At 34.5% G+C, this 16,324-nt stretch overlaps 1 protein-coding gene across 2 annotated transcripts; it reads right to left on the reverse strand.

The window, feature by feature from the left end:
- Positions 1-237: 237 nt before the first annotated feature.
- Positions 238-15,214, reverse strand: LOC142640538 (uncharacterized). Of its 2 annotated transcripts, XM_075814672.1 has the most exons (9): positions 15,097-15,214; positions 14,899-15,001; positions 12,182-12,337; positions 4,664-4,804; positions 3,371-4,534; positions 3,211-3,274; positions 2,824-2,963; positions 2,408-2,719; positions 238-842 (listed from the first exon to the last, which is right to left on the reverse strand). In XM_075814672.1, the coding sequence occupies exons 1-9, from the start codon at positions 15,144-15,146 to the stop codon at positions 549-551; spliced, it is 2,424 nt and encodes an 807-aa protein (XP_075670787.1). In that variant the 5' UTR covers positions 15,147-15,214; the 3' UTR covers positions 238-548. The 2 variants fall into 2 exon arrangements, with proteins under 2 accessions (XP_075670787.1, XP_075670788.1); XM_075814673.1 differs by lacking the exons at positions 12,182-12,337; positions 14,899-15,001; positions 15,097-15,214 and adding an exon at positions 6,380-6,578.
- Between the last annotated feature and the right edge of the window lie 1,110 nt (positions 15,215-16,324).

The raw sequence follows: 16,324 nt of genomic DNA on the forward strand, positions 1-16,324 counted from the left end.
TGAGATACACGAGGCTTGAGAACTAAGCAACTAGTCAGTTCAACTTCTTTGTTGTAAAATTTGTAACACCCCAGTAATTCTCAAATCAAGATAAATTAAAGAGTTAAATTGTTTAATCTGTAAAAATTATGCGATAAATCTTGTGCCATCCATGGATGTAGTCAGGGTTTAAACAATAACACTGATTCCCCCAAGGATAAGACATACATGACAATATCTAGACATATGTGCAATCTCTTGTAAGTGTCCTAGGAGTATTAATATAAAAACTTTTGAGATGAAGTCTATTCAAGATGGAAACCAAAACCTGTAACTTACTGGGAAGGATCTGGTTTTATCCTAAAACAGTTGACAGAGACTTCTTAAGCCCATTCATATCTGCAGCTATATACAGTATCCCAAATTATGTCTGCGACCTCAAGGTATGAACATATGATACTCTATAATTTATCTCAAAACTATTCAAAATAGGATTAGAAACCTAAGTTGCATGTCAAGGATGGAAAACAATTTGTGTTAAGTCTCAATCAGTCTTTCATCAAGAGTGTTCATGTTGCAGCCTTAGGCATACCACAGAAACGCTTGTTCCCGTTCATTCCAGGAGACTGGAACATCTCACAGCCCTCAGCTCCAATTTGAGTAAATGCCTTGACAAGCATATCCACATAGCCTGCCAAAGAATCCTTAAACCGCTTTGAGCAGCTCCTGTCACCCACATCAACATCCTGCACCCCACCTTTGACCAGAGATCCTACTTGAGCACCTTCCATATATGCTTTGCATGCAACCAGAATATCTCGGGCACGGTTTCGGAAATGCCCCATAACAAAGTCCTCAAAATGCTGCAGCCACACATGACTCAGAATTAGATGTTGAACCCTCAGAAGCTACCAAATAAGCATCCCCCCCCCCCCCCCCCCCCCCCAAAACAAAACCCAAATAAAAAAAACCACACACAATTCATATAAGCCTAGTACAGAAAGCATCATTTCCATCAATAACTATTCCAAGTGTGTACAATGGATGAAATCAAACCATAATTCACATGTAAACTAAAGACCGAATTTGAAAGTTATAGAACTTTTTGATTGTCAATGGTCATGATGCAGCAAAAAAACCAAAAAGATCATTGTGAATCCCTAAATGCTAATAAATTAACAGTAATGTTACACAACATGCTTAGTATTTATTTTTTTATAGGTAAGTTACACAATGGTTCTTGAACCCATAACAGCATAACCTCACCGTTTATTACGGAAGGAGGAAGTGCCATCAAAGCCAAGGCTCATTGGCATTACAATCTATTTCTAAATTCCAGACTCAAAACAATCAATTATGGACAACATAAATGTGTTGCAAGAAAAAAGATATACAGAACAAAATTAGAAAATCATCAACAGTCAAGGATCTAATTTTACATATTGTAACAATCAATTGGATCTCTGTACTAAACTATCTCCTTAAAACAGAAATGCTTGAGTGATCTAATGCCAGATATAATGCTTGAATGATTTAGTGTTCCATATAACACACACAGTCAAAGACCACATTAATTTCTTTTTCTTTCTTATAATAAATAACCATCTACATTTAAAAACTGCACTGTTTCCACAGTATCATAAGCATAAATATTTCCAGTACAAAGTGCAATCATAAAGTCCATGCACAAAAGCTATTTCACAAGTAAATTAATATTTAATACCAAAAAATGCAATCTCTCCAAACTCCTACAACAAGATACGCAATGCAATTGGGATATGATTGGACTTTTAGGTGAGAATGCTTTGGAGAAAAGAACACAGCCCAACCACATTAATGGGTATTAAAATAAATAAATAAAAAGCATTTGCCCGCATTTTTAGAATTTACATCATATCATATTGAATGGGGAAATGTTAACCATGACTCCACTATACCTCTTCTTCTCAAATTCCCTATACACTAAATTATTACACATAACATGGTTTTTGCTAGAACTTCAAGAAGTATAACATTCACGGATGTTTAAAATTAAATACTTAAAAACCTCAACAGGAATCTGCATGAATTAATGTAAAGTTATGTAGTAAGGTTATAGTTGTTAAATTGAAATTGAAATTTATATCTATTTCAGGATGCAATGAATGATACCATATCCAAAATGTGGAAACAATGAATAAGGACTAATCAATGGAATTGAGAGATCTCAGTAGCACCTCCAATTAGTGCTAATACGTATGTTGTTTGATTGGTCTAGAGTGTGGGATTTTACTCATTGTAAATCTTTTCTAGAGTTCGAAGACTCTTTCCCTTTTCTGTATAATGTACTTTTTAAGACACTTTGTGTTCATCATTGCAAGCATGAAGTGATCTTCTTTCTTAATAAAACTTTATTACCTATAAAAATAAAAATAAAATGGAATCTTACCTTTGGTGGCCTCCTCATTGTGTACATCATTGTTCTTAGTGAGAGAACAAATGTATCCTCATTGTATTGCTGGGACCTCATTTCACCAGACTCTGAGCCACTCATATGTGCATATCCAGGCTCATTGAAATAGGGCTTTGTATTCAAGATCAACCCTTGTATGGAGACAAGAACTTGTAGCATGGTCGACACACCTGGGATCCACTTCTCATTCTTGTTACCAGACCAGGTATTAAGTAGACTCAGGCATACTTTCCCACAATTGTACAGATTAGGATTGAGTCGAAGGCCACCAGAGTGGTAGTAGACATTCTGGCATAAACAAGTTCTACAGTATTCAGACCACTGATGTAAAGCAGAAGATATATATATTAAAAATAAAAAAATTGCTAGCACTCAAAGCTTCAATCACATACCGGTGGTACATTAGGATAACCACAGGGGAAGAAAACATCAAAGAAGAAGAGGCCATCATGGTAGGGAGTACCCTCTGCTCCAACGATGACAGCCCTCAAAAGATCCATCCTTGATTCATAAACTCTAACGAATATTGTATCTATTGAAAAAAAAAAAATGAATTACAAAATTCTAGGGAAAAATAAAGGTGTGCATTGGGGAGGGGGCAGACAGCAAATCCATTAATGTCCAACACTACATTTCTACAGCTATGCTTTGCAAATTTAGATTTTAGGGCTACTATTATCAACAACAAATTTATTTCCAATGGTTTGATCAAAATAAAGCCTATGTAATGGAAAAAAGTTGCAGCCACTACATTATAAAAAAGAAGAATAAAAGCTCACCAGGTAGATCCTTCTCCAAGATCTTCCACTCCTCCTGAATTTTCTTTGCCCAAGTCTTTGATGGCTGTAAGAAAGGGGTAAACGAAAACAAAATTTAGATATATTTAAAACCAGAGACTGAAAAAAGAAGGCAAGCAATGCATCGTCTAAACCTAGTCACCTGCTTTGTGGTAGAACCATAGCCAGTATAGTGATGGTCCGAATAGTCTTCCACAGTATCAAATTGTTTAAAAAGTTGGAACCTCCTCAAAATTTCATCTTTGTCCTTGCCAGAGATTGCCTCAATTGGGAAAGTTGAACTACCATCAGCAGCTCCATTATTTTGATTTTGGGCAGAATCCGGAACCCAGGGGAACTCTTCCACATCTTCAGGAGGAGCATGTAAACCATGAAATGGAAAATAATAACCCGGATGGTTAGTCAAAGGTGGCGTCCACAAGGGTGTGGGCGGTTCTACTCCAGCAGGATACTTAAATGGATCTGTATGGCCCCCAGCAGGATACATAAATGCATCCGCATGCACCCCAGCAGGATACTTAAATGCGTCTGTATGCACCCCAGCAGGATACTTAAATGCATCTGCATGCACTGGGTTAGTTGGATAATATGTACTACTACTAACTTGCTTCTTTACATTCTCAGGAGTATAATGCCCCCAAAAGGATGGCTCAGCTCCAGAAGGGAGCTTCATTGCATCCAATTTCTTTACATAACTACAATTGGGTGAACTATTTGAAGCAAATTGCTTCTTCTTACTTTTGAAAGGATCCAAAAACCACCGCGATTTAGAAGATTCTTTACCAAGTGGGAGATTGAAAGAATTCCCTCTATGGTGTGAAGTAGATGATTTCTTTTTATTTGGGCCAACTTTTGAATGAGGGTGAACGACAGAATCCATACTTGAACCACTGACCGAAGTTAGATTCTTGTTGATGTGAACAGGCTTTTCAGACCATGAAGGCAGAGAAGGGTCCATACCATGGGGACCGACAACATCCAAATGCATTTGTGACTCCGTATAGTGTGAACTACTTCCAGTAACTGGCTGTTTCTCATGTTGTGCAAAATCTGGCAACCAAGGAACTGGTGCCTCTATTCCAGGAGGAATATCCATGCTATCAAAATGGGCTTGCAAAATGGCATACTCATCAACATCATAGATATCATCAGGAAAAAAATCAGCATACTCATTATTATCATCATAAGATAGATCAGAACTATGACCATCAAGGTTGATTAAATTATGCATCTCAGAAGACTCAACCCCATTCACTGATCCAAACATTTCCACACCAGCACCAAAAATATAATTAGCAAAATCTTCCTGAATAAAAAAAAGAGCGAAGAATCAGAAACAGTACAGCTACCTTAGATGTTTATTGTATTTATATAAGTCATGAATCAGCAACTAGAATTCAGAAACTAGAATATATTTAAAAAGGTAATCACAAACCTTAGCTTGATGATGACCATAACCATCAGCCACATCTTTTATTTCCTTCCCTTTTTTACTTGTGTGAACTTTTTCATCAATAAACATTACATCAGCAGAATCCCCCTCTTTGTCTATATCAATCACATCATGCAGAATGACCTATAGAGAGAGGAAAAAAAAAAGGCACACGCTAAGCGAAAACAGAATAATTAATAAGAATCAGAGAAGCCAATGAAGTTTAACTCAAATTTCTTCCCACATAATGGGGTGGAGGGTGAAGTCTTAGAGTTCAAAATTTGAAGCCAATGAGTACATGCATATGTTATAATTATATTTGATGTCATGTGATGGCACTATGCACATAAAGAACTGAAGCTACCGAAAGTGAAAATCAGTCTGAAGACAGCAACTTGACCCTCATTCCATGGCTGCATCAAATATACAGGATGCCAACTCTCCCTTAGATAAAAGAAAACTTAAAATCTTCATGCCTATGACGTTTCAGATATACAAGACAGCCCAGTTTAGAAAATGCATAACATGTCATCTGCTAAACAGATTCCATTCTTCCTAACTTTGAAAGAGTGGAAAACCTCCAATTAATCCATATGGAGGAAGCCAGGAAATTGCTAGAATAGTGAGCAGAATAGAAGTCTTAGAAGTCAAAATGTACAGTAAGAGACGACTCTACTGCACCACAGAGATCATGAATGAAATGTGTAGAACTTTTTTTTTGTGGGTTATTGGTAGGTTACACACCTACTCGGTGAGTCTTCAACCCACGACCTCACCCTCTACCTTGCTTTTACAAGGGAAAGAGGTACCAATTGAGTTAGAACTCATGACCGAAATGTGCAAAACATTTCAATTTCAACAAATTGTGGACACAAAATCTGCTAGGAATAACAGAACTCCAAGGTTTGGTCAAAATGACTGTGTAACCACTTCAATTTGAAACAAAACATTTTGTAGGATTCAACTATAGGAAGGAGTACCAATTCAACCGAAGGTAAATGCCCACCCATTGTTACTGAAAATTGATTGATCATCTAAATGGGTTTGAGATGACATGTCATTCATAAATAAAAACTACACATAGAATTCGTAATGGATAATATAAAACACAAACAACAATCACTTCAGCAGCAAGAAAAACCCATCCGCATATCAAACTATTTTTAAAAAAAAAATTATACTAAGATTCATCACAATAACATTGCACATAACAACAAAACACTACTATGAAATTCTTTAACTCGCCTCTAAACTCCTTTGAATGAAAACTTCCAAAACAAGCAAAAACCCAATTTAAAAAGACTTACAAATTTAGCCACAACCCACCAAAAAAAAAACCCTAAAAACCGAAATTTTGCATCAGATTAACCCATTTAAAGTCCCCAATAATGCAAGGCAAGCGAGATTCTACTCTGTCCAAATGAAGTCCCACACACACGATCAATTTCATGCAATTCAGAAGCTAATCACTACGAGATTAAGCTAACAAAGACCTATCAGAGTTAAAAAAAAAAAACTTAATAATTTCAGTATGATCAATAGACTAAACGACAAGCGAATAGAATAAAACTTGAAAATGAAGTTTTGAAAAAAAAAAAAAAAAAAAGAAGCTAAATTTAGAATCATGTAGGAGTGAGCAAAATAAAAGCGAGTAATTGAGAGAAATAGCGGAGCGAGAATCTGAAAAAAGACAAGGAAATTGGTTTGGGTAATGGAAACCTGTTTTTGTTTGAGGAATTTGGGAGTTCGGAAAATCGGGGGAGGGATTTCGATGACTTCGGGCTCCATGAAATCGGAGTATGTTTTCCCGGAAATCAATCGCTTCCTGTTTGGAGACCGAGAAAGTGAGGGAAAGTGAGAGAAAATGTTACTACAAGAATAAAAACAGTCAGTGTGAGAGAGAGAGAGATTTCAAAAGTGAGTGAAAAAGGGCGAGAGAGAGAGAGACTTTATAGGCGAGAGGTATTTGCGTGACGGCGGCGGCGGCTCCTTTTATCGGCTCGGCTCGGCTCCAGAGAGAGAAAGTAACTGAATCGGTGCGCTGGGACTAGTGTCTTGGCTTGGCTTTGAAATCAGATATATTAATACTATTTGCTTTTGTTTTCGTGGAGTTTGGTTTGGTCTGGTCTGGTTTGCTTTTTCTTAGCTCCACAGTACAGTACAGTCAGTCGAGTCCGCTTTGAATTTTAGAGAGAAAGAGAGTGATTTGTGAGTAATTAAAATAATTTGTTAGTAGCTTTGGCTTCGTTGGCGCCTTCACAAAGAGATCAACCTAGAGAATGCGATGACGCCACCGGTGCTTTTACCTCTTTTTGTATAAACTATTCGAGTATTCTATAAATGCACCCGCTTCCCTCACCCCTTTTTTTATGACTCATCACTTTTAATCACTAGTGGATGCAGTAACTATACGTGGTAAATTTTTGTTCTTTCTAATTATGTATACATGTGCATAATACTTTTTTTAGATTAAACTTTTAATTATCATCAAAATATTGAGTAAGTTATCTTTTCTTTATATATTAAAAGGATGATTCAGAAATTTAGTTATTGTCTTTTTGACTTCTAAAAATACTCATAATTTAGTTAACTTATTTTTATACTTAAAACATAAAAATGAAGTTAAAACTGTAAATTGACAAAAATTAAAAACAAAAAAACCTACTCATGCTAATAAAACTACCCCATGTTCTATAAAAATTTCCACTACCCTATCTACACAACCAAATCTACCCCATGTTCCTATAAAAATAAAAATAAAACTACTCAATGTTCTAAAAAAAACCTTCCCCGAGTTCCTATTAAAAAATATATATATCTAAAAAAAAAGTCTCAATACACGTACAAAGTTCCTATTAAAAAAAAAAAAACATCCCTAGGTTCCTACTAAAAATAAAACTATCTAAAAAAAATCTCATTACATGCACAAAGTGCATGTGATGAGGTTAGTTATTATTAAATTTTTGGATTGTTTACTTTAAGATTGACAAAATCTTACAAGACCTGCAAACTTGACACGATTAATCTGTTTATAAAGAGATTATGAATTGAGACTAAACGAGTTCGGGTCGACACAATTAACTCGTTTAATAAATGGAGTCGTGTTCGTATTCAACATGTGAACCCATTTGACTCGTTTAGGTTATAAAGGTATTAAATTTTGTTATTAGTATTTTGTTATTATTGCTTTTGCTTAATTTTTTTTGTTGTAATTATATGTTTATTACTATATTTATGGTTGTAATTGTATTTTAATTTTAAATATATGGATTTTTTTTTTTTTTTGAGAATCTTAGATATATGGAAATTCATAATAGGTTATTCGTATCAAATATGACATATTAATCAAACAAGTTATTAGATGGGTCATTTGTGTTGACTTTTATATAATTTGTTAATTAAACAGGTTAAACGTGCCATGTCGAGTCAAGTTTTATAATAAATGGGTCAAATTAGGGTTGAGAATTCTTAACACATTTACTAAACAGGTCGGGTTCGAGTCAACCTATATAATCGAGTACTTATGGCTCGACACGACACGATCTCAACCCACGAACACAAATTGCCACCCTTAGTTTACTCTAACTAAAACTCTATTACCCAAATTTCAAGAAATTTAAAATTCTATTTAATATTTGTTTTAATTATTTTTGTTGTATATCATAATTTTGTTTTACAATATAGTAAAAGGCAAGACTTAGGTACAATACTTAAGTTTCCCTCTTAAGATTCAGCAACGTGAATATGAGATGGAAGTGTATTTTTTTAGTTAAGTAGCCACATGACTGAATCTTAAGAAAAGAACCTAAAGAACAACACCTAAGATATTGTGCCTTAGTTTTGTCCTATAGTAAAACATACACACTACACTATATATGTCATACATACTTAAACTAAATAGCTCTCTCCCTCTCTTTTCAATATATATATATATATATATATATATATATATATATATATATATATATATATATATATATATTACTTCATAAACTTAATATGTTTTTATCATGGCTCATTAATAATTAATTTATTTTATAGGTAAAGCTCTATTTAAGTTACTCAATATAATTCAATGATATAATTAAATATTTTCTTGTATTTACATATAAGTTTTTACTTAAAGCATACTAATAGACTACTAGTATAGAGTTTTAAACCTGCAATTGAAGAAGTGCCATCTCACCAAATCAAAAAATGGCACAAGATTTATAGTTTAAAGCCCTTCTTATAATGACACTATAAATTTCCTCTTGTATCCTAAGTATCCATTACTTTTTATTTGATTTTTTTCTTTTTCATTTTTTCAAATTTACTACTAGATTACATTGTCTTTTACACCTTTCATAGTTCATAACTATAAAATATCAAAGTTTTTATACTTCATATTTATATTTCAAAACCATTAAAAAAAATTCATGGATATAAGATAATAACAAGATCTAATTAAATAAAAAATTTGGCATGCATGCTAAAAATAAAGAAATTACAAATTCATCAATATGAAATATTAATGTAATAAAAAAATATTAAGAAGCAACATAAATTAAGTTATACACTAAAAAAAAGTGAGAGGTTTTATAAATCTAGTTAAATAAATAAAAGTTAAAAAGAAAAAAAAAAAAAACTTTCAAGCATGGTGGTGTAACATTAATAATAAAGAATTACATAGATGTGACATGATCATAATTAAGAAGGTCAGTGATGAGAATGAGAAGGCTGTACTGGACAGAAGCCAAACTTGTGGAGCAAGCCAAAGAAGTAAAGGAAAAGAACTTCCTCAAATTCTCCAACAGTCCAACGCTGTGTGTTGACTAGTGTAATGCGTTATCAGCCGTTGGATGAAATTTTTGGAGTACGTCAGGGGACCAATCGAACGGCTGTTGTCAAAGGAGTGGAAGAATCTACCTTAGATGGTCCCACTGCTTACCTTGTTTTACTTGTTTGGTAGAACCTTGTTTTTCTAATGGCTAGATTTTTTATTATACATATATAGTAGTAACCTTAGGGAGATGTCCACGTGTAACTTATAATGTTTTGGAAGTGGACCCCACATCAATATACATACATATATATATATATATAATGATTATTTTCAAATTCCCGATTAATCAAAATCTTATCACAAAAGTCTTATACTATCTTATTCCACCACTAATCCAAAAAAAAACCCTTATCGTAAACCAATTGAGGTACAATCTATGGTACTCTCTACTATATTTATTTAACAACTCAGGCAGAAGTTAAATGATTCCACACGGCTCAGAATATATATATATATATATATATATATATATATATATATATATATATATATATATATTTATATATTTGAATAATGTATCCAAGTTTCTTAATTAAAATGTCCCTTTTGAGTCACGTTTCATTTATACCATTTGGAAGCAAATTTAACATGTCAGCAAATTTACCAATATGCCGACAATTTTTGCTCTAAGGCAATTATCAATTTGAACTTTTAACTTATCCAAAGTTTTGTTAATGGTTCTCCCGATAACTAAGAAAACAAAATAAACAACAAGTTTCTTTGATCTGGCTCAAAAGTCAAAACCAAAGTTGTCAAATTCTGTTCCGATATGTGCATCGGAATCAATCAAATATTTTGGTTTCAGTCTTTTATATATAAAAAACAAAATATTAAATTATTAATTCAAAATCAAAAATACATTCTTAATAAGATTTTACTATCGTGTGCACAATAATATTTCATTCTTGAAAAAAAAAATTATCTAAAACTTTTTCAATTCCCCGTATGCGGGCCCTTCTTAATATTATCATTACATATCAAAAACTCTATAACTCAATTAGTATCTTCTACAATGGAATATTCCTGCATTTCAGGGGAAACGAAAAGGAATTGAGCATTGGTCAATTTGAAATTTAGAAGTAATTATTCTAGTGTAAAGAGTGAAGTTTGTATGGTGTTTTAAATTTTAAATGTAACTTAAGCGTTAAAATATAGGTGTTTGAAATATTATATATTTTTTCCTTGTTTGACTCTATTACATTTGGCTCTATTAATGTCTTACTCAATAGGGGGCTGGATAAGATCACTCGTCAAAGCATTCTTGGTAATCCCCTATAGTTGATCCTCACAAAGATTTAATATTAACCCCAAAAGCTAAACCAGTCAGTGGAGGATGCGCACAAATCAATACGACAATTGTTCCTTGATCAAATGAATAACCTATACCTATCAAAAATAAAAATAAAAATAAAAATGAATAACCTATAAAACAATGGGATGAGTTGGAATTGCTCCACAAACAAGAGCTTTTGTTTAGTGATCTCCCAAGCAGGGAATATTCAGAAATTTGCAAACACTAATTTCGCTAAGAGAGTTTTCGATGTAGTGGTGAAGGTCTTGCCGTCTTGGACCATAAAGCAAAGTTGTCAATACTCAGATGTTGTTTTAGTCTAGCTAAGGAAACAAAATATTTCAATATTAATTAATAACTGTGCACCATTTTTAAGTTATCACTATATATATATATATATTAAAATCTATGTATTTTATAAGCCCAAGTATATTAACCCAACATATTACCCATGTTTCAACCCCTTTCCATTTTTTTAATATATATTTTCTTATATTGAGCAAAACACTCAAACATCCCCCAATGCATGCCGGTATTTTATTCGGTATGTTTCAGGGATTTGTACCGATTTAGCCAGCTGCTACAATTTGATATTGACAACTTTGCTATGAAGAGCTTCCAATGGTAGATAGGGTTTCAATCTCAATGAGGATGGTGAGTGTCACTTGCGAATAAAAACAAGTAGAAAAAACAATTGGGGACGATATTGTTGAACTGGAATTCCTTCTTAATCATGCTAAGATGCAACTCATTAGGCATAATATGAATGGTAAAAGCAAAAATAGTTGTCAGTCTAGTACGATCTCAAGTTTTGAGCTTCAAAGGCCCAAATGAAAGTCCAAATTTTAGCCTTTCCTCTTGAGCCATTAATGCGCCTGCAGAGAATTAGAGTGCTCTGTTTCAAAAAGTTCAGAGAACCTTTACAAGCTTGCAATCCATTACCTTTAATAAGGTGAATGGAAAGATTATTGCCAAACCACTAAGTGAGAAGCCAATCTTATTGGTCAGTTTTGGCATAAAAAATTCTGAAGAGGGTATTGTGAGAATAATAAAATGAAAGACAAGAATAGAGCTCAATGGAACCTTTTATAATTTTATTCTTAACAAAGTTGTATGCTGCTTTTGGGGTATTTCTTGTTCCAACTTCCAAGCTTAAAACCAGGGCAACAAATGGCTCTACTCTTAGCTGATATTGTCTATTAGCTTTTTTCCTATGGTGCTTATGTCATGGCGTTGTTGAGTTTGGATAGTTTTTGTTCTGTTGTTTTGTACTGTTGTTGTGCTTAAACTAATTGTGCCTTTGGATTTCTAGAAATGATACTGCTTAGTCATAATATATATATATATATATATATATGAGTCACAAATCAGCAACTCGAACATATTTAAAACATTAATCACAAACCTTAGCTTGATGACCACCATAACCATCAGAAACATCTTTTATTTTCTTCCCTTTGTTGCTCTGCAATTTGTTCCTCATGTGAACTTTTCCATCAATGAACATTACATCAGCCGAATCTCCCCCTTTGTCTATATCAGTCACATCATGTGGAATGACCTAGAGAGAGAGAAGAAAATTGCCCACATTAAGTGATAATGGAATAATTTATAAGAGTTAAAGAAGCCAATGAACTCTAGCTCATATAGCACATCCTCTTTCCACAATAATGGGATGGAGAGTGAGATCCTGGGTTCAAACCTTTTTATTATTATTTTAATTCAACAGTTGGAGGTTGGGGGATTTAAACCCTAAATGTTTCCATTGGAAATATCAGAAACTATCAACCAATTAAACTACAAGGCTCTTGGCAAGATATTGAGTTCAAACATCAAAAGCCAATGAGTACATTCATATGTTATAATTCAATTTTATTTAATCGTATCCAAAAACTATTCAACAAGACCCAAAAAAAAAAAAAAAAAAAATGAATTCAAGCAAGAAACAGAAAGAAAGAGGAAGAAGCATACATTAGAGCAGGACAAAACAAATTCAAGAAGAAAAGATTTAAGATCCAGATGCACTTTTTATTTTTTAAGAATAATAGTTAATGGGCCTGGGTTGGGCACAATGTTTTGAGCCTTTACCAAGGTGGTTCAAACATATTATACAAAAGTCTATCAGCATATTAGGAACAATATTCTCAAAAGAGTCATTCAAAGTGCCACCTGCCTTTTGAGAGCAGATACCTCTGCTGACTCAATTGTCATTTAACAAATTGAGCATGCATCAATGCATGCTGTGATAGTAACAGAACAAAGATGTTTAAAGGTTATTGTCCATCTTAGCCAGTTAATGTTGTTCCAAAGTTTGAAACAATGTCCACCAATTCCATACTGTACAGATTACATTACAACTATCAGAAGTAACCCAGTTTACAGCATAACAAATGATGACCTATTGAAGTAAGAAAAATTTGAGGAATCTGTCTACATGTGCTTTGTTGGGCTTGGGATTAGGGAAATTTGTGAATGTATTTAAAAAATTTTAGAGGAAATTATTAGAATTCAAAGATTGACAAGGGTTTTGATTTTCGAAACAAAGGGGAATAATGGTAGGCCACTTTCTTGAAGCGAACAGGTTCATTCTATATAGTGACTAAGTTTGGAAGTTCATGGCTGATTTGATAGGTTTTTTATGTCTACTTGAAAGGGAAAATATATGGGAGTTTAGGTTCTCAATAGGTAAGGAGAATGGCATAATTTGGGGTCACACAAGAGAGAAGAAAAAGAGAAAAGTTTGTGATTGTTCAGGGGCTATGAATAATACTAATGCACAGTGCATAAGAAGAAGAAAGCTAATTGAAAAGAACATGTAAGGCAATCCGGCATCAACACTCAAAAATCAATATTGCATTATGAAAGTCTGCTGCCTTTTACCAATAAGGAAATTTATATACACTCGTTGATTTAACCTACTAGGACTAGGGCTGGGACTGGGACTAGGATCCCTAATTTTGACTGGTAAACAAATTCCTGGAAAAACCCTAAATGTGGATTACTCGTAAACTAGTGACTCAATTCAAAACTGTTTTAACCCTAAGATGCTTATAATATAAGCTTCAAAACCACATAGGTTTTACTTCAATGGATGTCACTTATTAGCTCTATGCACATAAGGACCTGAAGCTACCAAAACTGAAAATCAGTCTAAAGAAAGCAGCATGACCTTCATTCAATGGCAGCATCAAATATACAGGGTGAAACTCTCCCTTAGATAAATGAGAACTTCAAATTTGTCAATTCAAGGACGGTTCAGATATAACATGGACAGCTAAGTTTAGAAAATGCAGAGCCTGTCATTTGCTAAACAGATCCCCATTCTTCCCAACTATGAAACAGTGGAAACCTGCAATTCTCTATATGGCGCAAGCTGCAAGCCAGGGAATTGCTAAAATTTAGAGTAGAATAGAAGCCTTTAGAAGTATAAATGTGGAGTAAGAGACAAAATCCACTAATCTAATTCACCACAGAGATCCTCGTGTGTGTGAAGAGAGGCAGATCATAAGAAGGGTTTCCTAGTTCCTTATTCTGATCAAGAAACAAAAAACTCGTATAGTTTTGAATGAAATTTGCAAGACATTTCTTTGTTAAGTTACACACGTGCTTGGAGGTATTAAACATTTGACATTACCCTCTACCTACTCTTCAAGGTGTCATTTAAGTTAGAGCTCATTGACCGATGTATGAAAGATTTCAACTTTGTCAAAACAACAGGCACAAAACCCGCCGAGGAATTACAGATCCCTTTCGACTGAAAGGGTCCGAGTAGGATTCAACAGAAGGATGGTGTACCAATTCAATGAAAGTCCAATGCCCCACCCATTGATACTCAAAATTTATTGACTAGACAATGTCATTCATAAATAACAATCAAAACATAGAATTTAGCAGTCAAAAAATATCCATGTACATCTCAAACTAACATTTATTTTACACAAAGATTCATCACAGTTCACTAAATGTAACACCAAAACAAAATTTCAAATAGTTTACAATCCAGTTAGAAAGAAGCAAAATGCATATTTGGATAGACAGAATAATATGGGCGTGGGAAAATTAAAAGCATTTGATTAAGAGCGAGAATTAAGGGGGTAAAAAATATATGCTTTGTTATCCAACCTGCTTATGTTGATGCATTTTGGAGGACCGAAAAAACTGGGGCGAGATTTCGAAGATTTCGTGTCCGATGAACTTGGAGCCTTTGCCGGAAAACAATCTCTTCCTGTTTGGAGACAGAGAAAGTGAGGGAAAACGAGTGAGAAAATTTGTTTCAAAAAATAAAAAATAAAAAAGTCTCAGAGCGAGAAAGCGAAAGACTTGGAAGTGGGAGTGTTGGGTGAAGGAGGCGGCGGCGGCGGTGGCTTCATTGATCGGCTCAAGAGAGAAAGTAAGCGAAACGGCGGCGTTGGCTTGGCTTAGCTGTTATTTGACTTTACTGTTCCTCCTCGTTGGATGTGTTTTTCTATTCTTAGTACATTTAATTGATTAAGTACTATTTTTTTGTGGCTTCGCGCCTTCAGTAAGTGACTAACAAATCAACCTAGAAATTAGAGTGCCAAATGCACACGCTTGCCTCTTTAATTACCATTTTTACCACTATTTGATTTATAGTTATACTACTTTTATTTATGGTACCACGTTAGCTTGCCTCTACAACTTGCCTATTATGCAAAGTTAAATATACTAGTACAATTTTTTTTTTTGGTGGAAACAGAAGCACTCCAGTCAATTAATCAGAAAAATTAGCATCTTGGTATAAACATTCCCTAGCTATTGGAGGTACATCTTTCATCCAATACATATTATCACTAATATTCCTTACAAATTGAGCTAATACATGAGCTACCCTATTCCCCCCTCTCCTAGTACCTTCAATCCTTACCCATTGCAAATTTCTAATCAAATGATGAATATCCCCAATTAAATTCCCAAGCATCAGGGTCTAAAAAAAACAAAATTCCCAAGCATTGACTGATCATCCTTCAAAGCTGAAATAGCTTTCATGGCAAAGTTATTATCCCCTTCAATGACTAATTTAGAGAAGTCAACATCCACAGCAAACTCAATAGCTTTTCTACATGCAAGTAACTCAACCTCCTCACTGCAAAATACCTCAGCTCCCTTGGCTGCCATAACCTCACATTTTTCATTCTGGATGACTGCTCCAAATCCAGAGCTATTGAGGGCCTAAAACAAGGCTGTATCAAAATTGATCTTAAAGACCGAAGGTGGAGGGGCTGCCAGGTATCCTGATTAGGCTGCCTTACTTGCTCAGGTCCCATCAGGTCTGTTGCAGTTCGAAACTCCTCAAGAAGCTCTCTTGCACGGTTGCTCAACCACTCCAGATCATGAAACTTACCGCTAGGGCTGTTCAGGATTCGACCGGCACCGATGCAACCAGATGGCACTGAACCATTCCGACCGCTACAAAGCTCCACCGTAGGTGCCCGATGCGGTGGTTGGAGGAGAGTTGGGCATACCGACGACTGCCGGTGGGCGATCGGCAGCTATTTTATACTCCGACGAGAAACCACACCGCACCGAG

The sequence above is a fragment of the Castanea sativa genome, chromosome 6, assembly GCF_040712315.1.
Source record: "Castanea sativa cultivar Marrone di Chiusa Pesio chromosome 6, ASM4071231v1".
Lineage (NCBI taxonomy): Eukaryota > Viridiplantae > Streptophyta > Magnoliopsida > Fagales > Fagaceae > Castanea > Castanea sativa.

Excerpts from the sequence above, each read along its gene's own strand:
- LOC142640538 (XM_075814672.1), bottom strand. The coding sequence starts at position 15,146 with ATGAAGCCACCGCCGCCGCCGCCTCCTTCACCCAACACTCCCACTTCC. Across the intron at positions 12,338-14,898 it reads AAATGCATCAACATAAGCAG|GTCATTCCACATGATGTGAC; the intron begins GTTGGATAACAA and ends CTCTCTCTCTAG. Across the intron at positions 2,964-3,210 it reads CTTGGAGAAGGATCTACCTG|ATACAATATTCGTTAGAGTT; the intron begins GTGAGCTTTTAT and ends TTTTTTCAATAG.